Source organism: Pristis pectinata, chromosome 9, assembly GCF_009764475.1.
Source record: "Pristis pectinata isolate sPriPec2 chromosome 9, sPriPec2.1.pri, whole genome shotgun sequence".
In the NCBI taxonomy this organism is placed as follows: domain Eukaryota; kingdom Metazoa; phylum Chordata; class Chondrichthyes; order Rhinopristiformes; family Pristidae; genus Pristis; species Pristis pectinata.
In genome coordinates, this window is record NC_067413.1 from 77275179 (window position 1) to 77297367 (window position 22189).

The 22189-nt window shown below is 43.1% G+C and overlaps 1 protein-coding gene across 1 annotated transcript in view; it reads right to left on the bottom strand.

Annotated features, from left to right (window-relative positions):
- Positions 1–9820: 9820 nt before the first annotated feature.
- ttpa (tocopherol (alpha) transfer protein) overlaps positions 9821–22189 on the bottom strand; it is a 30288-nt gene continuing 17919 nt past the window's right edge. Inside the window, exons 3-5 of the mRNA XM_052022670.1 lie at positions 18433–18626; positions 11362–11472; positions 9821–10489 (exon numbers count right to left, since the gene is read on the bottom strand). Of these exons, the coding sequence (XP_051878630.1) occupies positions 10316–10489; positions 11362–11472; positions 18433–18626 (479 nt within the window). The 3' untranslated portion in view covers positions 9821–10315. The remainder of the gene's footprint in view (positions 10490–11361; positions 11473–18432; positions 18627–22189) is intronic.

A 22189-nucleotide genomic window follows, 5' to 3' on the forward strand; every position in this document is an offset into this window, starting at 1 on the left:
AAAGCATCCTATCTGGATGTATCACAGCTTGGTACGGCAACTGCTCTGCCCAGGACCGCAAGAAACTGCAGAGAGTTGTGGACACAGCCCAGCACATCACGGACACCAACCTCCCCTCCTTGGACTCTGTCTTTACCTCTTGTTGTCTTGGTGAAGCAGCCAGCATAATCAAAGACCCCACCCACCCAGGACATTCTCCCTTCTCTCCTCTTCCATCAGGTAGAAGATACAGGAGCCTGAGGGCACATACCACCAGACTCAAGGACAGCTTCTACCCCACTGTGATAAGACTATTGAACGGTTCCCTCATACAATGAGATGGACTATGACCTCACGATCTACCTTGTTGTGACCTTGCACCTTATTGCACTGCACTTTCTCTGTAGCTGTGACACTTTACTCTGTACTGTTATTATTTTTACCTGTACTACATCAATGCACTCTGTACTAACTCAGTGTAACTGCACTGTGTAATGAACTGACTTGTACAATCGGTATGCAAGACAAGTTTTTCACTGTACCTCGGTACAAGTGACAATAATAAACCAATACCAATACCAGTGTAAGGGGTTCAGACATACAATGCAAGTGAGGTGGAAAGGCAAGAACAAACACTAAGGAAAATACCTTAAGGAGGATCTGCCTACAAAAAAAAAATCACAGCTAGTAGTTTGGAGTTATTTAGATTTAAACTAGCAAAATACTGCAGATGCTGGACATCTGAGATAAAATCAGAAAATATTATGTGTGGTAAATAGCATCTGTGGAGAATTGGTGTGAATGTCTCAAGTTAATAACCTTGATGTAGTGTTATCAACCTGAAACATTAATTCTTTTTCTTTCTGCCGCTGCTGCCTGACCGCCCAAACGTTTCCAGAATTCCCTATATTTACTTCTCTTTTAACCACTGCAGAAGTAGGTGTCAACATTCCAGTTAAGGCCTGCATTGATGTAAGTGATTCCACAGGCTGAAAAATGCACAAAACAATTTTGTTCATGTGATGTCAAAATATCATTGGACGCCATTGGCAATTACCATGTTTGCAATGTAGCCTCCACGCACTGGCACAGCACAGACCACATACACTCAAACAATCCAATCACATTTTTCAGTCAGGTTCCAGACTGTTCAGTTCAGTCAGGAGTTATGTTCTGCTGTACCAAGAAATTTCAAGCTTCATGGTAAAATAAAACTTCACAGTTCCTATGGTCCCAATTTGGAGGTGCACTTGTGGATATTGGGCTAGAAAACCATAACCTTCAACGTCCACGTTCTTAATTAGCGTGCTTCTTTGCTGAGTTCTCAAGATTTCAAGTGTCCCCCCCAAAATGAGCTTTAATAGTTGCACTGTATTGCCCTCTAGTGGTTGATTAGTTATTGTGTCATTGTTAGCAGGATTTAATTAAGATACTGTAGCGGCTAGCTACACACTATGAAATGAAGACACAGAGTCGCTGGTTTGAAATCAGAAGTCGAATGAACGACAGGGGCGTGGTGCACCTTTAATATCCGAAAACTTCCTGCACTACGGTTCCCGCGCTGACGTCACACGCGGGTCACCTGACCTTAACACGTGCGCGCGGGCTTTCCTAGCCCGACGATGGAGAAGAAGGAAGGCCCCGTGGCATCTTGGGTCGGGGCCTCTGATGACGATCGCGATGTCGGGAGCCGGTTCGATGCCGGTGCGGTGAGTCGCTACATAATACCCCCCCCCCCCCCCCCCCCCCCAAGAACCGGCGATACCGTTGCGAAAACCAGAATTAAATAAACTATGACTTGGGTGGCCTGCGCCGTGCCCGCTGTACCACCACGGGTTGGTCCAAGTCTAAATGAGCCGGCTTCAGCTGGTCAATTGTAAAAACCTTCTCGCGCCCCCCCAATGTCCAGCACAAACGTAGACCCATTGTCCTTGACGACCCGGAATGGCCCCTCGTACGGCCGCTGCAGCGGCGCCCTGACAAAGACAAACTTACAGTCTCGGAGGGAAGTTGGCATACAGGTTGGGGCCTGTCCATGTCGCAAGGTGGGTATTGGGGCCAGGTTTCCAAGCCACTCACGCAGCCGGTCAAGAGCCGCAGCAGGTTCTTCCTCTGGCCCCCGAGGGGCTGGTAGGAACTCACCCCGGATGACTAAGGGCGTTCCATAGACTATCTCCGCAGACGAGGCATGCAGGTCCTCTTTTGGCGCGGTGCGTATCCCCAGCAGGACCCAGGGGAGTTCGTCCACCCAGTTGGTCCCCTTAAGGTGGGCCATGAGTGCCGACTTCAGGTGTCGATGGAACCTCTCCACCAGCCCATTGGATTGCGGGTGATAGGCGGTGGTGAGGTGGATCCGGGAACCCCACAAGTCGGCAACGGCAGACCACAGGCCGGAGGTGAATTGAGCTCCCTGTCTGAGGTGAAACGGGCCACCCAAGTTGACAAAAGGGCCCGTGCACAGGACTGGGTGGAGGTGTCTGCGAGGGGACTGGCTTCAGGCCAGCGGGTAAAACGGTCAACAATCGTGAGGAGGTACCCCGCTCTTCGGGAGACTGGGAGGGGGCCGACCAGGTCGACATGGATATGGTTGAACCATCGGCGGGTAGGTTGAAAGTCCTGCAGGGGGGCCTTGACATGCTGCTGTACTTTCAAGGTTTGGCAGTGTGTGCAGGACCAAGCCCATTTGGAAACCTGTTTACGCAGGCCATGCCAGACGAACTTGTTGGACACCATCCGGACTACTGTCCAGATGGATGGGTGTGCAAGGCCGTGGATGGAATCAAACACCTGTCGACACCAGGCAGCTGGGACAATGGGGCGGGGTCTATTTGTGGAGATATCGCAGAGCAGGGTGCGCTCACCAGGGCCTACCAGTAGGTCTTGCAGTTGCTGGCCCAAGACTGCGGTGCGATAGCTGGGCATCTCCATGTCCGTCCGCTGTGCCTCCACCAAGGTGCCGAAATCCACCCCCGGGACAAAACTTGGATGGTGGGCCATGACAGTGCATCCGGACCATGTTCTCTTTCTCAGACATATGGCGGACGTCAGTGGTGTACTCTGAGATGTACGACAAGTGCCACTGCTGCCCTGCTGACCAGGGATCTGAGACCTTGTTGAAAGCGAAGGTCAACGGCTTGTGGTCGGTGTTGTGAGAAAGGTTCTTTTGGTATCTTAAAGATAAAGGTCTGGACACACAGTCTTTGTACTTCAAAAAGGAGAATTTTATTTACAAAGACAGACGCGGGAACAGAATGGAAAGGAACAAATGCACACTCTCAAGCAGGAGATCGCGAACGTGTGAACGTGGAGGGGATCGCAATGGGGTGAGGTGCGCACGCACGCACACACACACACACACACACACACACACACACACAAAATAACTGGGTACAAATGATCAGGGAATAAACAATGCGATGTTTGAACACCCTGATATTCTGGACAAACATTGACTCTTTGGTCTCGGGAGTCCTTAACTAACTGCCCTGAAGTAGTGCACAGCTTACCTCAACATCCTCAGAGACAGAGAGAGAGAAAAACCAAACATGCAGCACTTTTATGCTGCTGGGGTGCTGGGTGGCCCAGCAAGGACAAAGGTGTTTTAAACGGGCCAATGGTAGGTGTGCCCAGGAACAAAGGTGCTCGCACAGACCAATGCGAGTCGTCCAGCAAGGACAAAGGTGTTTACCTAATGGGGTGGAGCCAAACCTTGATTGACAGTGGTGTAGCTTCCGACCTGATAGGCAATGCTATCATCTGACCATGGGGGTCAGTAGTGCTGTCACTGTCACCAGACCCCTGGCCTTTCATACTACAGTCAGTGAAAGCTGTAAACGGCCTGCCCTCCAAGAAGTATTGGAAGTGTCTGATGGCCAGGTACAACGCCAACAGCTCGCGGTCGAAGGCGCTATATTTGAGCTCTGGTGGTCGAAGGTGCCTGCTGAAGAATGCCAGTGGTTGCCAACACCCTGCGATAAGCTGCTCTAGAACACCTCCGACCGCTGTGCTGGAGGCGTCGACCGTGAGGGCAGTTGGGACGTCCGTACGAGGATGCACTAACATGACTGTGTCCGCCAAGGCCTGCTTGGTTTTGATGAACGCGGTGTGAGCCTCCTCCGACCGAACAATGTCCTTGCTTCCGCCCGACAGGAGAGCAAACAACGGGCGCATGATGCGGGCCACGAATGGTATGAACCGGTGATAAAAATTTACCATACCGAGGAATTCCTGCAGGCCCTTGATGGAGGTGGGTCTGGCGAAATGGGACATGGCGTCAACCTTTCCAGGCGGGGCATGGCGCCGTGTTTGTTAATCCGATGGCCCAGGAAGTCGATTGTCTCAAGCCCGAACTGGCACTTGGCTGGGTTGATAGTCAGGCCGAAATCCCTCAGGCAAGAAAAGAATTGGCGGAGGTGCGTGAAATGTTCCTGGCAGCTGCTGCTGGTGATCAAGATGACGTCGAGGTATATGAAGACGAAGTCAAGGTCGTGCTCAACCGCGTCCATCAGTCATTGGAAGGACTGAGCAGCGTTCTTGAGGCCAAAGGGCATCTGGACGAATTCAAAGAGGCCGAAAGGTGTGATCAGCACCGTCTTTGGAACGTCATCTGGATGCACCAGGATCTGGTGATACCCACAGACGAGGTCAACCTTGGAAAAAATGGACCGCCCGTGCAGGTTGGCAGCGAAGTCCTGAATATGCGGCATGGGGTACTGGTCTGGGGTAGTAGTGTCGTTCAGGCGTCAGTAATCGCCGCAGGGTCACCAGCCTCTGGCTGCCTTGGGGACCATGTGTAGCGGAGAGGCCCATGGGCTGTCCAACCTGCGGATGATCCCCAACTCCTCCATTCTTTTGAATTCCTCTTTCACGAGGCGGAGCTTGTCCGGGGGTAGCTGCTGAGCGCAGGTATGGACGGGAGGGCCCTGGGTGAGGATGTGATGCTGGATGCCGTGCTTGGGCAAGGTGGTGGAGAACTGGGGCGTTAGTACGGACAGGAACTCTGCCAGGACCCTGGCGAACTCGGTGGTCAACGTGGTGACGGAGTCAAGGTGTGAGGCCGGCAGCTTGGCCTCACCCAACAAGAACATATGGAAGGTCCTGGCATGTACCAAACGCTTACCCCGCAGGTCAACCAGCAGACTGTAGGTGCAAAGGAAGTCTGCCCCAAGGAGTGGTTGCGCGACGGAGGCCAGGGTGAATTTCCAAGTAAAGTTGCAGGTGCCAAACTGGAGTCGCACCGAACAGGTGCCAAAGGTCAAGATGGCGCTGCCGTTTGCGGCTCTGAGGGCGTGTCCTGGTGTGCAGTTGCGAGTCTCGTGGCTGTTGGGAGGCATGACGCTGACTTCGGCTCCGGTGTCCACCAGGAAACGATGGCAGGAACACCTGTCCCACACATGCAAGAGGCTATCCGGGTGGCCAGCCACCGTAGCCATCAGCGGTGGCTGGCTCTGGCATTTCCTGGAAACCTCCATGGTGGCTGGCACCTGCGGGTGTCAGCGCCCCACCGCTGGTGGTAGAAACACCATTGGTCGGTCAGTGTCTCAGACCTGGTGGCGGGTGGGGTGCGTTCAATTGCCAGGTCTGGCCTGCTGGGCTGCTCGGTACATGGTGTGGGAACGCACTCGATGGACGCCACGCTCTCCTTTTTCGCCCGCCAAAGGACATCCGCCCAGGCAGCCACCTTCCGGAGGTTGCTGAAATCAGCATCTGCCTGGAGCAGGTGGATGTCGTTGGGTAACTGCTCCAGAAAGGCCTGCTCAAACATCAGGCAGGGTTTGTGGCCATCTGCCAGGGCCAACATCTCGTTCATGAGTGCAGAGGGGGATCTGTCACCCAACCCATCGAGGTGGAGGAGGCGAGAGGCCCGTTCGCGTCGGGAAAGGCCGAAAGTCTCGAGAAGGAGGGTCTTGAACTTATCGTACTTCTCCTCCTCTGGGGGCACCTGGATGAAGTCCTCGACCTGGGCTGCGGTGTCTTGGTCGAGGGTGTTCACCACGTAGTAGTACTTGGTGTCGTCCCTGGTGATCTGGCGAATCTGGAACTGGGCCTCGGCCTGGTCGAACCAGACACGAGGCCTGAGGGTCCAGAAGGTGGGCAGTTTAAGGGCTACTGCCTGTACCTCTTGTTGTGCAGACATCATGGGTCCAAAAACGTTTGGGCCCGTCGGGGTCACCAAGGTAGCGGCTAGCTACACACTACGAAATGAAGACACAGAGTCGCTGGTTTGAAATCAGAAGTTGAATGAACGACAGGGGCGTGATGCGCCTTTAATATCCGAAAACTTCCCGTGCTACAGTTCCCGCGCTGACATCATGCGCAGGTCACCTGACCTTCCCGCACGCGGGCTTTCCTAGCCTGACGATGGAGAAGAAGGAGGGCCCCGCGCCATCTTGGATCGGGGCCTCCGACGACGTTCGCAATGTCGGGAGCTGGTTTGATGCCGGTGCGGTGAGTCGCTACAATACAACAGAAAATCTGGAAACATTCAGCTGGTTAGGCATGTCAACCTGAAACATTTATATCTCTTTCAACAATTGCTGCTTGGCCTGCTCAGTGTTTCCAGCATGTTCTTGTTTTGCTTAAGCATTAGAAAATCCAAGAATAAGATTCAGTGCTGCTATCCTGCTGCACTATGAGAAGAACAAGGTTAAATTGAACAATTGCACTTCACAACATTAGGACTGCCATTAAAACCTAGTTTCTAAAAGTTTGCATTTTTCCATGAGTGTGAAATCAGACTATTTGTCTTCTACACAGAAGAAAATTTAACTCTTCTTGGCAACAATAAATTAAACAGGGGTAATTACCTGCCTTAGGGCTGAGCAGAACTTTCCAGTCTGCAAATAGCAGGAACGCCCAGCAAAACCCTATGGGGTTCTTTATAACAGACGCTTGATCTAGACTGATGTTGTCATTGAGATGATTGCTAGTTTTGCTAATTGACCGTCACCAGACAACTGGCAGCATTTCCTCCCAAGTCAAACCAACAGAAAAATGGTTCAAGGTCAGGAGAGGCCCAAAAGGGCAAGAATTTTTAGAAAACCTTCCACATGATGCCATAAGAAAATGGGTATGTACAGCCAGGCCTTTTATCAAAAGCATAGTCCTCCCCTGCTAAAATCATGAACAGACACCTCTTACCCCCAACCTTCCGTGCCCACATTTTTACTCATTGACCAATTATAGCATAGCCTGACAGCTGACCCTGCCACTCATCCTTTGTAGCATCCAAGCCCCTGAAATTTCCAATGAGACTGGGAAGGGTAGGGTATGTCAGCCAGAGCAATTTAAAAACCTTCCCCAATTGGGTGTTGATGCAATGTCACTATAAATTTTCAGTCGATTGACTGATTTTTGGAAAGTGCTTTATAGGAGTTTTATCATGTTTTACCAGAAAATTAGTATCATAAAAAATAATGCTGGAGGAATTAATGGAGCTGAGACCTGATAAATCCACAGGGCTTGATGATCTGCATCCCAGAATAAAGAGGTAGCTTGGAAATATTGGTTGTCATCTTCCAAACCTTGTTTGTTATGAATCAGTTCCTGCAGACTGGTGGGTGGCAAATGTAACCCTTCTACTTAAAAAAAGAAAACAGGGAACTACAGACTGGTTAGCTTAACCTCAGTAGTAAGTTTTGGAATCTATTATGAATGATGTGATATCAGGAGACTTGGAGAATGTCAACAAGATTAGACAAAGTCAACATAGATTTCTGAAAGGGAAATCGAATTTGACAAAAGTACTGGAGTTTTTGAAGATGCAAACGATAGAATAGATATGAGAGAATCAGTGAATATCGTATATTTGGATTTGAAGCAGGTTTTTGATAAAGACCCACAAAGGGGGTTGGGGTGAAAAATTAATGCAGAAGTGAGTCAGGGTAATGTACTGGCATGGATAGAAAGCTAGTGGACAGATAGGAAACCGAGAATAGTAATAAATGGGGCTTTTCAGGATGGCAAGCAGTATCTAGTGAAGTATTGCAGTGAACAGTGCTGGGGCCTCAACTATTCACAATATACAGTATATCAATGATTTTGATGAGGAAACAGAATGTAATATTTCTAAGTTTGCCAACAATACAAATTGGTCTTTGTGAGGAGAGCATATAAGTACTTCAAGGTGATTTAGACAAATTGAGGGAGTGGGAAATACAGTAAAACTCCAAAAATCAGGCACCCTCAGGATTTTGTAGTGTTGAAGTGGTAGGGGCAGATTTTCTGGACTATTGGATGTTATTCCTATTAATACCCCAGCACACTTTAAATTAAGTTTTGCTTTAGATGTTTCAAAGTGGTATAATAAATTTTGCGGTTAACCGGGTGAGCGTGGGAATGGGTTCCCATATAGTTTAAAGGTAGTGTCGCAAAAGGGGCATCGGTGAGCATAAAGAGATTGTGGAAACAGGGACCCTATGAGTTTAAAGGCAACATGAGAACTGGGCCTCAGTGAGTTTCAAAGGAGTGTGGAAATGGAGCCTGATTGAGTTTGAAGGTAGAGCAAGAACAGGGCCCTGGTGTGTTTAAAAAGAGTGCAAGTAAAGGACCCCTGTGGATTTATACAGAACCAGATGCTGAAACACTGGATTTTCTGAAAAATCAGATAATGGATTATCATTGTTTTACTGTACATGGCTGATGCAGAATACTGTCGAAAAATATGTCGTTATCCACTTTGGTAGGAAAAAGAGAAAGGCAGAATACAATTTAAATGGTAATGGATAGGGAAATATTGATGTACAAAGGGATCTGGGTATCCTTGTACACGAGTCACTGAAAGCAATAGTAGTCAAGCAGTCAAGAAGGCAAATGGTAAATTGCCTTTCATTGCAAGAGGTTTTGAATACCTAAACAAAGATATCTAAATACAAGACCTTGTTGAGACCACACCTGAAGTACTGTGTGCACTTTTCGTCTCCTTACCGAAGAAATTATATACTTGTGATAGAGGGAGTACAACAATAGTGCACCAGGACTGCTGTAAGAGGGGAGATTGATTGACTAGGCCTGTACTCACCAGACTATAGAAGAACGAGAGAAGATTTCATTGAAACATATCAAATTCTGGCAGTGTTTGACAGGCTGAATGCAGAGAGGATGTTTTCCCCAGCTACGGTTGACTAGGAGCGTGGGTCACAGACACAGGATCTTTAAGGAGACCTTTAAGGACTCAAAGGACTGAGATGTGGTGAAGTTTCTCCTCCATGGTTAACCTTTGGAATTCTCTACCACTGAAGGCTGTGGAGGTCAAGTCACTGAATATATTTAAGAATGACAGATGGGAGTTCTAGACAAAAGAAAAAGATTCATTGGTTACAGGGACAGAGTGGGAATTTGGTATTGAGGTAGGGGATCAGCCATGATTGTACTGAAATAATGGAGCAGGCTCAAAGGGCTGAGAGGCATAATTCCTAATTTTCTGTTTCTATGCTATGAACAAAGGTAGGTAAATGAAATGAAAATACTGATCAATCGTAGATTCATTGAGAGGTAGGAACATGCACAGAAGCTGAAAGACTATTCTTATCCACAGGATTTAAAATAGCCAGGGTGTCACATCTGGAGCATAGGGTGAGTTTCCCACTGAAAACTGGCTTCCATTTATGGTCAAGACCTGGAAGCTTCTCTTTTTTTTTAGGCACATTGATTTATCTGTTAAATATTATATGACACACCTTCCAATGTCATCTTGCTAGCAGAGCCCCGCTTACAGAACATGGATCTTAAAAATGGTCAGTGTACTCAATGTGCAGACCCCGAATGAATAGAAGCACACACCAAAGAATGAAACCTATTTACTGTACCTTCATCACTGACTTGAAGTTCCACCAACCATGGCTTCTTTCAGAAACAGAGTTTACTGGTTTTGATATCTCATAATCCAAGGACATCACCATTTTGTTTTCAGAAGACCATTATGGTCAAATACTTACTATAGCAGTTAAAATTAGAGAGGAATTCCTTGCTCAAAATATGGTTGTTAAAGAATTATACTCCAAATAAGGTAGTTATGTTAACTTCATGAACAAATTTGTAGAAACATAGCTAAAAAAGACTTCAGATCCTAAAGGTTCAACTTCTAAAATTTAAACAAACAGTTGGAAACCAAAATATACAGTAAAATACTTAATACACAATAATCTACAATACCAAATAAACTACCAATTGTATTCAATATTTAATATCTTTTAAAAGAAATGTACTTATAAAACATGTCAGTGCATTACTGGATATAGACTGGTTCTGTAATATGTATTCATTTTTTGGCACATGTTACAATGATTTAACACCATGAAAACACTGTTATTCAGACTCTAGACTCTGCCATATGGCATCAAGTAACAAGTGAGAGCTGAAGAAGCTCTTTCTCAGACTGCAGCACAAAATTTGTCCATTCCTGGCAGAGTTCTTCATAAGGAGGTCCTTGGCCACCATATTCAGGTGGAAGAATCTGAACTGAAAAGTGCTTTCTAAGGCTGGACTGGTAATTATTTCCATGCATGTGAATCTGAAATAAGCACAATGGATTCAAGTTAAATCAGAGTATCCTCATTTACTCTTTTTGCCATTTTAGAAGTTCTCATATATTTTCTGTGTGAACTCAACAAAAATCTAAACAACTAATAAAGACAATGAATTTGATATTATTGGGATGGTAGGGTCTCCATTGGGACATTGGAGGAGCTCCACTCCAGAAATTCCACTAAAAACTTTGCAGGTTGACAAAGCCTAGCCTCCACCTTTGGCAGATGCTAAACCTGCAGGGGTTTTAAATATTTCTGAATGTCTCTGGCATGTCTCTGAATGTCTCTGAAATTTCCCTCAGTAGACCAAATGATCTACTGATCAAATGATTACAGGATCCATAAGATAGCAGATTGCCCAAAGTTCTGATGAAAACCATGATATTTGAAGTGATACATTAACTGTTCACACATGCTGTCTGAACTGCTGAATAATTTCTGCAGTTTCACGTTATTAGCATTTGCTGTATTTTGATTTTGTCAGATTATACATATTATGTTAATCCGTTGTAACCGTTATGCTCTTAATAGAGACTCTAAAATCTGTGCACTTTTTCATCAGTTTGAAGTATAATAGTTAAAAAATACAGACATCTGATGTTTTAAACCTTAAAAACAGTGAACTTGCCATTCACTTAAATGAGGGATGATCATGCTGATAAGTGAAATAATCATTTGATGCTTTGTCCCAATGACAACATTCCCAAGCAAACAAAAGAACAGATCAAATGGGCTTCCGATGCTTTTGATGTGATTATGTTTCAATTAAAATAAAGCCTTATTTTTCACTGTTATTAAAATTTAAAAAACCAATTAATCCTTCTACAATTAACAAAAAATGTGCAAGGTTACTCACACGATCCTTGATTTTTTCTGGCAAGAACTTTGTAATTATAGCAAAGACTGGATGAAATAGCACAGGTACATTGATCATGTGAATGCCTCGGACCTTCAGTGGAAAGGAGTCCTGGGAATAATAAAAGAGGCCCTCATTATATTTCATATTTTTGTCTATCTACATTGACCGAGCCTGGCCAACCTCTCCCTATAACTCAGGCCCTCTAGTTCTGTCAACATCCTCGTTAATCTTTTCTGCACTCTTTCCAGTCTTACCACATCTTTCCTATAACAGAGTAACCAAAACTGCACACAGTACTCCAAGTGCGGCCTCATCAACAACTTATACAACTGCAACATAATGTCCCTACTCCTGTACTCAGTGACCTGACTGATGAAGGCCGGCATGCTATACACCTTTTTCACCACCCTGTTTACCTGTTACGCTGCTTTCAATGAACTATGCACTTGTACTCCTACGTCCCTCTGTTCCCTAGTGCCCTACCATTCATGGACTTGCACCCCAAAATCCCCAAGATCCCTCTGTACAGCAATGCTCCTAATGGTCCTGCCATTTACTGCATATTTTCCTCTTGCATTTGACTTCCCAAAGTGCAACACCTCACACTTATCCAAATTAAACTCCATCTGCCATTTCTCCTCTCATATTTCCAACTGCTCTATAGCCTGCTGTATCCTTTGACAACCCTCCTCAGCATCCACAACTCTGCCAATGTTTGTGTCATTGGTAAACTTACTAATCAGCCCACCTATGTTTTTGTCCACTTTATATATATCACAGACAAAGGGTGGCACAGTAGCGTAGTGGTTAGCGTGATGCTATTACAGCACCAGCGATCAGGGTTCAATTCCCGTCGCTGTCTATAAGGAGTTTGTACGTTTTCCTCGTGTCTGCATGGGTTTCCTCCGGGTGCTCGGGTTTCCTCCCACATTCCAAAGATTACGGGTAGGTTACTATGGGTTTAAATGGGCGGCATGGACTCGTTGGGCCCGAAGGGCCTGTTATGCTGTATAAGTTTTAAAAAAGGTCCCAGCACTGATCCTTGTGGAACACCACCAGTCACAGACCTCCAGTCAGGGAAATACTCAAGCATAAACTACCCTTTGCTGGATGCTGTACAATTTGACACTTCAGAACAGGAACAGCTCAATAATGAATGGCAGGTGGGTAAGCAAGTTTTGGAAGATCTGCTCCAGAAACACAGTTACCAGGATAACTCACTGGCAGCTGTAAAATGTCTGTATTTACAACTATTAAGGAAACATTTCATTTAGAAAGTCTACAAGCCTGAGGTAGAAGTCTTGCCACCATTAATCCCCATGGATTCAAGAATATCCTGACATGTGGTTCTGCTTAATGATTATTGATGTGCTCCGTTTGAAAAGATGCTTCCAATATTTCACATAGGTAGTTAGTTCCTCAATCATTCAACACATTGAAATCAAATGGCAGATAGCATCAGGAGCCAATTATCACCTCTTTTACACCATTGCAAGGGTTTTCAAATTGACCTCCACCTTAGCGATAAACAAACTTTACAAAATTTCGGTTTAGATGAATGCTGTGAAGTCAAGAAAGGTATCAGTGCGGTGGTGAGTAGTGATTCAGATGCAGTGGATTGTGATGTGGAAACAGTTTTAGTAGAAAGAAGGAATAGCAGGGTAAAAAAGACATGGGTAAGAGTGATCCATAGGTCCCCATAGTGTTGCCTTGCAATAGGACAGAGTAGGAAAGCAAAATATTAAAGTCATGTATGAAGAGAACTGCAATGATTGTGTGTGAGTTCAATCTGCATATTGGTTGGACTTATCAAACTGGCAAGGGTATCATAGAAAAATAATTTGTGGAGTGCATCAGGGATTGTTTCTTAAAGCAATATGTTACAGAACTTACCCAGGAACAGACTATTTTAGATTTGGTCATATGTAATAAGTTAGGATTAATAAGAAATCTTGTAATTGAGAATCTTCTAGGGAGTAGTGATGACAGCATAATAGAATTCCAGATACAGCTCAAGGGCAAAATCTCAAGTCCAAAATTAGTGTCCTCAACTTAAATAAAGGCAATTACAAAGGCATCAAGGAAGAGTTATCAAGAGCAGAGTGAGGAAATAAGCTGAAGGAAAGATCAGTAGGGGAACAGTGGCAGATATTTAAGTGGCTAGTTCATAATGCCAAGCAGAAATTTATCCACTTAGAGAGAGGGACTCAATGAGAAAGTTGAACCATCCCTGGGAAACAAGGGAAGTTAGGAAAACTATTAAGTTCTAAGTCTAGAGCTTACAAAGTGGCAAAATCTAGTGGTAGACCAGAAGACTGGGAATTTTTTTCAGGAACCAACAGCGAGAAACTAAAAAAGCTAATCCAAGGGGAGAAGACTGATAATGAGAAAAAACTAAGGGGGCATGACAGGGTAGACAGAGGGAGAGTCTCGAATGAGGGGGATAGTTACAAGATAAGGGACTCGCCATTTCAAACTGAGGTGTGTGGGAATTTATTCTTTCAGAAGGTGAAGAACATCTGGAATTATCTATCCTGGAGCGTCATGCAGGCTGGAGTTGTGGGGTATATAAAGAGGAGGTAAATGTTTTTTAAATATCAAGGAATTGAGGGCTATGTGGAATGGCACAGAAGAGGACTTAAGGCATGATCTCATGAATGGTGGTGCAAGCTCGGGGGGCCAGGTGAACAACTCCCTTTCCCCTTCCCCCATCCTCATGACCTGCCCTTCTATTCCCCACCTCCTTCCCTTTATTCCATGGTCCACTGCCCTCTCCTACCAGATTCCTTCTTCTTCAGCCCTTTGCCTCTTCTACCTATCATCTCTCAGCTTCTTACATCTCCCCCCTCCCCCACCCACCTACCTTCCCCCTCTCACCTGGACTCACCCATCACCTGCCAGCCTGTGCTCCTCCCCCGACCTTCTTATTCTGGTTTCTGCCCTCTTCCTTCCCAGTCCTGATGAAAGGTCTCGTCCCGAAACATCGACTGTTTATTTCCCTCCATTGATGCTGCATGACCTGCTGAATTCCTCCAGTACTCTCTGTGTGTTGCTCTAGATTCCAGCATCTGCAGAACCTCGTAATGTCTCCTGCTCCTATTTTCTTGCGTTTGGTTTTCAGCAATCTTATCTCACTATGCTTTTACAGATTCACTCAATGTTCTTGCACTGATGGGATGATAAAAGGTTTTCACACATTATTCAGCTGCTTTATAATAATGATGAGCTCCAAAGAAGTTGGAGTTAAAAATATAAGCTCAAGGCTGCAATGTTTCCAACAAATGCCTTGTTCGTCCAGGAGGTTAAACATTGGTCACTTTGCTACACATGAGACAACTTGGCATTGTCTCTCTGGGGGACTGTGGTCTCTACTGGCACTTAGTGGGCTGAATGGCCTATGCAGTGCTGTACTGTTCCACGTTCTAGCAATCCCGTAGGCATTTTAAATATGGGCCAAATGGAAGCCTCCTACTAGATGATGTTCCTTCAGCAGCATCCTTGCAGTCTTCCTATTAATCTTTCTCCAGATAAAGGATTTTCAAGTGGTCACCCATTGTCCAAAAGCTAGGTTTTCAAAACTTCTTTCATGCTAAGTGCAAAAAAAAGTTTTGAAAATTCATTCACATGAAATTCATATGGCATGAAAAGAAAATGTTACAAACATATCTGCATGATTTACAATTAAAACACTTGCATTATATCCATGTACATCCCAAGTTCTTTGGATAGGATCATGATCTGGGATAATACTGATAGAAATCTTACAAAAATCACTGACATCCACATGGCATCCCTTCCAGCTATTTCCATATATTCATGAAGCTTTTGCCTATTTTGAATGAGTGCTTTCACCACCCAGCCAAAACACCAATGAAATTCTGAGGCATAAAGACTGGATTGATTTGATTTCCCCCCAATATCCAGTGCTGGGGCACCTGTGCTGTGGTTTCTGGAGTAAAAAAAAATCGACCAGATGTTGTTTGAATGTTTATGTTTGAAGCTTGCTTAAAATTAAATGCAGAAATGCTCAGGGCTCCAGAATGGATTGTAGCATTTCCATTCTCTCTCCGTCTTTCATAACTGCAGAGATATTAAGACAGCATTTCTAAAGAGCTTCCAGTATGATGAACAATGTGTTCCATACATTAACAAAGGATGGCTTGAAGCACATCTGTTTGATAAATCCCCTTAAATTAGAATATAACAGCGTCTGGGCTTTGCCCTCTATTCAGACTGGTTTTATTCTCCTTCCACCCTTCCCATTTGTTCCTCCTCAGTTGTACTTTGTGCCCTGAAGGTGCTCATTTCTAACTATTTCTATCTTATGGGCCTGTGGCAGATGGACCCAAACTGGTGCCTGCAGGATCAGCAGCTATTGTATGTCAAAGATTCAACCTTTAGCCTTATTCCAGTGCCTGTATAGTAAACAAAATGCACCAACTTTTTCCCCAATAAATCTCTACTACACAAAACTTCATTGATGATGTCCTACAGTTTACTATCAGATCGTTTGGTAAACTAACTTATGTTGTCGATGCAATGAATCAAGCAATGCTAATAAACTTACATAAAGAAAAATAAAACTGTTCTTGTAACATGATTGCATAGGTTATTAAAATGATGTATTCTCCCTGCTTTACTTTCAAAGGTTCTATTCCAACAATATCTTCAAGTAGGTCTGTCTTTACTTTCACACTCTCGCCTCACACTGGCATTAGGGTTAGAAGCAAATTGTTGGAATGGTTCTGCCAATTGGGTGCCATTCTGGTTTCTCTAAAAGTGATTGTCATGGGTAATTTTGTTTTTAAACTTAAAAGCATGCTGCTTTTGTTTTATGCTTTAAATAATTCCCCTCCTTCCCTTTCCTGTTGTAAATAAGTTCCCAGACTCCCAGTCAGGGCCCTGCTGTCCTTCACTTTCCAATTGTTTCCCTCAATGATTTTACTGTCCTCCCATCTTCGCAACAGCTTGTTCAGTTAGTTTATCGACTGCCAATGTTTTACCCCCATCATTCTTAGGAAGGTTCTTTGGTTCTGGAGTGTTGAAACATCCCCCTCCAGCTGTTTTTTCCTAATCCACCTTAAACACCTTTCAGTACGTTGAATGCTCCAGTTCATGGTCACCTTTTAGCCAATTCTGCAGTGTCACTTCTCTCACATCTCGTCATGAATTTCTGCATTGCAACTCCACTAGTCTCCTTAGGCCTTTGATACATTTTGACTTTCTCTGGGTCACATTTTAAGTTTTTTCAATTACTTATTTACAGCCCAGTACTTAGCTAATTCCCTTTTGAAAGTTTATTCTTCTTTATAGTGGAAAGTTAATCCACTACCAATACCATTCAGGCTGCGTCTTCCAGATCACATCAACTCAATGCATTAAAATATTTTTCTGCATTTTTCATATATTTTAAATTTGCATTCATCTGCCACCTAAGTCTCCCTTTTTTCACTCCAGTAATATTCATGCAGATTTTGTTCACTTTATTAAAATCATCCCATTCTTCTAAGGATTCCTAATATCTTCAATTCCATTGGTGCTCCTCACTAGGCCAACCAATACTTCTTGGCCAGTTAAGTTTGGGGAAAATGGATTCAAAGAAAAGACTTAAAGTCAGAGTGGCAAAATAAGGACTTGAATCCTTCATCCGAATTGAGCACAAATCATGATTCATATACTTTATCATTCTAGACAGCTTGATCTCTTTACTCACAATTTGATTCTTGTTCCAAGTGGAACATGCACCTCAAACAAATCATCTTCCATTGCTTAACACCAAAGATTGAGGCGTTAACAGTTTCTCATCCATGTTTAATTAAAACACATACTGTTAATGCTGCCCTTAGTTCAACAGTTTCTATCTGAGGATCCAATAATTTTATATTATAAATGCATAATAATTATATCTGGTGTTCTTTCAATATACATTACAGTTTCACATTTGTGCAGTTTCAGAGAATTTCTTGTTTTCACCTTGCTTGCACTGAATTCCACAGGGGTAAAAATTGCCATTTTGAATTGTAATCACTCTCATTTTCTCCCTTGGTAATAAATTTTAGCAATTAATCATAATTTAACATAATTTTAATCAAAGCTTTAAATATTTTCCAATTTTTTTAAAATTACTTGGAAGTGATATTATAATGAGGAATGCTGCATCCTGCCTTATGGAGTCCAGGTTTGACAGCCAAAAATGGTAGCTGGAAATTCCTTCCAGCTTACAGAGTATTAACTCTGGGAAAAATATCCAACATAATCTAATACCTTGGATAAACACTGATAAATATTTGTGACAATTATGATGGCCAAAATAAAAAAATTATCTGAGTTTTGTCATGTCATGAAATAAGTACTTTAATATACTAAAAACTCTAAATCTTGAATTGTAGGTATTTAGATTATGGGGAAAGAAATAAAATCAGACCAGATTTGAGTAACGATTCCTTCAGTTTGTTTTTTGAACAGTGAATTTGTATCGCATTCCAGAAGCAGGCTGGGTTTAAGGCTGGAATGATATTCAATTTTTTTTTTTGGGTACTGATTTTTTTTTCTTTCAAAAAGAAGGGTGTTTTGGTAAACTTTGCTCATTTGATCACATTCATGGAGTTCAGGTTTGGTGCTATTTAAGAACGTGAAATTGAAATCAGTGGGATAAAAGTGGGCCTTTTTGCTGATGTTTTCTACAATGATTGGATGTTAATACATAGGTGCAAGTTCCAGAAATAAGACACTAGTAAGGGATGTTGGGAAACTGTGGAGATTTGTGGATTTCATGGCACTGAAAGATAATAAATTATTGGAAGGTGGGTACTAAAATTGTAAAGTTTGGGAAAACTTAAAAATGTGGTCTCATATAATTAGGATCAGGACTAAGGTTATGGTCATTCTAGGAAGAATCCTAGATCTAGCTAGATTGACATGGACCCAAAAAATCTGGGTGTAGTGTGAAAGGGAACATAGTACGGTAGCACAGCAGCAGGTATACAGTGGTAGAAAGCAAGACCATTGTCACTGAGGTTTGTCATAAAGCAGATCTTTAATTCCAAGTTTAATTAAAGACAAACTTACTACAATCACTGCAGCAATTCTTTTAGCAACTGTTGAATTGATCTGCCAAACATGAGCAAATCGCCATCCATAAAGATCGAAGATAACCTTCACACCATTTTGTTGGGTTTTGACCTCCTTCACAATTAGTTCCGATGTGATTAGGCTGACACGAAACACGTCATAGACCGAAAAAAGCTTGGGATCCCAATGTCCTGGAAAAAGAAATGGGCAGTGATCATATACCAGTCATCTTCCTTTATTCCAACCTCAGAACTGTCTCAGGTTTCCACAGCTATTTCATTTCTACTGTTTGGTGACCTCTAAGGAACATAAAGCATGATTCTCATTCCATTCATTATTTATCTCCATCACCATTTTCACATGATCCCAAGACATCCTTATCTTCCAGCACTGTATTGTCAGCCAGGATCATGTTGAACTGCAACCAGGAGTTGCAATGCAAAAGTCAGGAATCTACTGGAAATCAAGATGAGACTCAGTCGGGCTGAACTGAGGGACCAGATAGACTGTTTCCAGACCCTCAGCTTTAGCATGACCTCATTCATTTAAATGGGAACACTGACCTAGGGGTTGTCAAAAAGATTAAAGGCTATGGAACAAGGGCTGCAACAATATGAATAGGAAATGTGCTAAGTAACAGGAAACGGTAATAATGAAAGATTATTTTTCAAACTGGAGGTAGGTGTACAGTAGGCTTCCTCAGAGTGTGGTACTACAACCATTGCTTTAATATATTACATATTAAAGGTTATGATTTGGATGTACAAACCACAATTTGTAAATATGCAAATATCAACATTTGGAGGTGTAATGAAGTATGAGGAGATGCATACAGGCAGATAAGAGGCAGAGAAATATGAACTGCTACATTTTGGTTGGAAGAATGGGGTAAGGCAATATAAACTAGAGGACACAATTCTAAAAGGGGTGCAAGAACAAAAATCTAGGGGACACATGTACACAAATTTGTTGACAATGGCAGACCAAATTGAGAACATTGTTATAAGAGCAGAAGGGAATCTAGTATTTATACAGGCAAATAATATTTGTACAAGAGCAAAGAAGTCATAATGAACCTCAGCAAATTGCAGGGGGATCTGTCAGAGGTATTTCAAGTTATACAGCACAGAAACAGGCCCTACAGCCCAAGTCATCCATGCCAACTAAAGTGCCTTCCTGAGCTAGTCCCATTTGCCTATATTTGGCCAACCCTGGTATCTGTCCAAATGTCTTTTAAATGTTGTTACTGTATCCGCCTCCATCACTTCCCCTGGCAGCTTGTTCCATATACCCACCTCCCTGTGTGGAAAAGTTTGCCTCTCAAGTCCCCTTTAAAATCATTCCCCTCTCACCTTAAACCTATGTCCCTTAGATTTAGTGCTTAGAAGGCAAAACATGAACCTCCAGAAGTTCAAAACCCCAAGACTATCTGCTTGAAATGTACTCAAAATGCCTTAAGCAAATGGCTTTACTCAAAATGTTTTAAACCCCATACCTTCTTACTCAGATATAAATGCCATCATTTAAACAATGACTTTCAAGTCCTTACTCCCACCTCAGCTAATAACTACTTGAGACCAGCAATCAAGCTTATTCTTTATTTGCATTAATCAGCTTTTCAATAGTTGGTCCATACCAACCCCACCTCCACAAGCCATCTGGTATTAACATTTCTCTTTGTTCAAAGTTTAAAGCACATTTTTAAATATACTTCTGATAACTATAAATAATACAAGACTTTTTAATAAAGACTTCAGAGTAAGTATAACATGAAGGAAACAAACTTTGCAAATAAAATTGTTTGAGTAAGCTAAACTGATGCCTAGGTAAGTTGCTCACTACTCTTGCTTACAACCTGAATTTAAATAATGATATACAATGCAACTCCTATCAGAATCACTATCTCACGAGCTCTATGCAGATAACTGTTCTCACCAGACAGCAGGGTTTGCCAATTAACATTTCAGTGTTCTTAGCACATGAAACATAGGGGAAATTTAAGAATCAAATGCTCAATGCCCTGAGCATGCTTTCTTACTATTACACACAGGAAACCATTCAGCCCATAGGATCCATCCCAACTCCGAGGAGCCATCCATTTAGTCCCATTCCCCTTCTGTTTCCCTGTAGCTCTGCAACTTATGGTCTCCTTCACACCCATCAACTTCAAGTCTTTTCTTTTCCCCCCCAATCATTAATCTCCCCTGAGAGTTAATTTACTGCAGCCAATTAACCTAACTGTTTTAAGGAAGTGGCATCCAGAAGAAACCCAGTAAAAGATCTGTACAAATAGCACCCAACATCAGGATTGAATATCAGTCCCTAGAGCTGTGAGGCAGCAGCACTACCTGCCATGTCATCCTGCCACCCAATTAATGGCACATTTAAGGCTGAACAGCAGCCTTTTCTGAACAGATACTAAAATGCCCGGAAGATATTTAAATTCATGAAAGATACAGAGTGGATAGAGATTATTCACATTGAAAGAAGGGTCAAAAATTGGGGGACACAGAATGAAACTGATTGGGAAGAGTATAAAAGTGAAATGATGAAAGTTTCTTTTACACAGCGAGTGGTTAAGGCCTGGTGCCGTAGGACAGGCAGATTCGATTTTAGCATTCAAAAGGGATCTTTAGCATTCAATAACTACCTGAAAGAAAAGAATTTCCAGGACCATAGGAACAGAATGAGGGAATTACGTTTATTTTGTTGTCTTGCACTAGTGTCATCATGTTTATTTTGCATGAGCAAGTTCTGTACAATTTATGTTAGTTTAGGTTTGTGAACTTGGTTTGTCCTCATCTTGTAATGCACTGTGCTGCTACTGCAGAAACTAATTTTCATGGCATTTCTACCCCTTGTATGCATGCTTATAACAATAAACTTCAACTTGAGTGGGAGTTGCTGGATTGCTTTCACACGGAGTACAAATTCAATGGGCCAAATGCCCTCAATGGACCAAGTGCTGCAAATATTCTGTGATTCTACGAAAAGGTAGGTGCAGATAAGTGTTTCTTTTTAATTTATATCATGTAACTCTGCTTTTTGATAGTTTTTATTTGTTATTTTAATCCTCTCAAATTGTTTTTAATGCATCCAATTATCAGGGACACATTGATACAATTGAAAGGATCTTTGACACCAACTAACATCAAAAGGCTGACAGTGAAGCCCAGGAGCAGTGCCTTCAGGTCTAATTGCCAAAGACCAAGTGTTACGTACCAGCAACAAAAGAAACACACCAAGTCATGTATAGGTGTTAGAAACTATTTTATTAATAACTACTTATGATAATAAGAAAAATAAAAGTAAAAATGTTAGAATGTTAGAAGTAAAAATGTTAGATATTAAACATTAACCCCAAAAACTAAACCCGAAGTGTGTGTGTGGCAAATTCCCAAACTCCAAGTACAGGAATAGTTCTCAAAGTTCAGTTCAGCAAGCCATAAGGTGAAACGTGAGCAAAGGCTTTTGCAAAACCACCGTTGACTGAAGAGAAAATGTAGAGAGAGAATAGAGAGAAATTACGAAATCCCAATGTTCCACAATGGAACCCATACGACACCTCCATCACTGATGATCTCCACTGCTTTGTTCCGAAGTATCTGTCACCCCGAAAGGCATTCGAGATGTGGCCATCCACAGAAATACCTGTTTCCCCCTACAGGTTGACGACAAAGTGGACTGCACTGGATTATTCCAAAATTCCATACGTGGATTGTAGTGACAGACACAGTTATTGTTTCTCATCCAT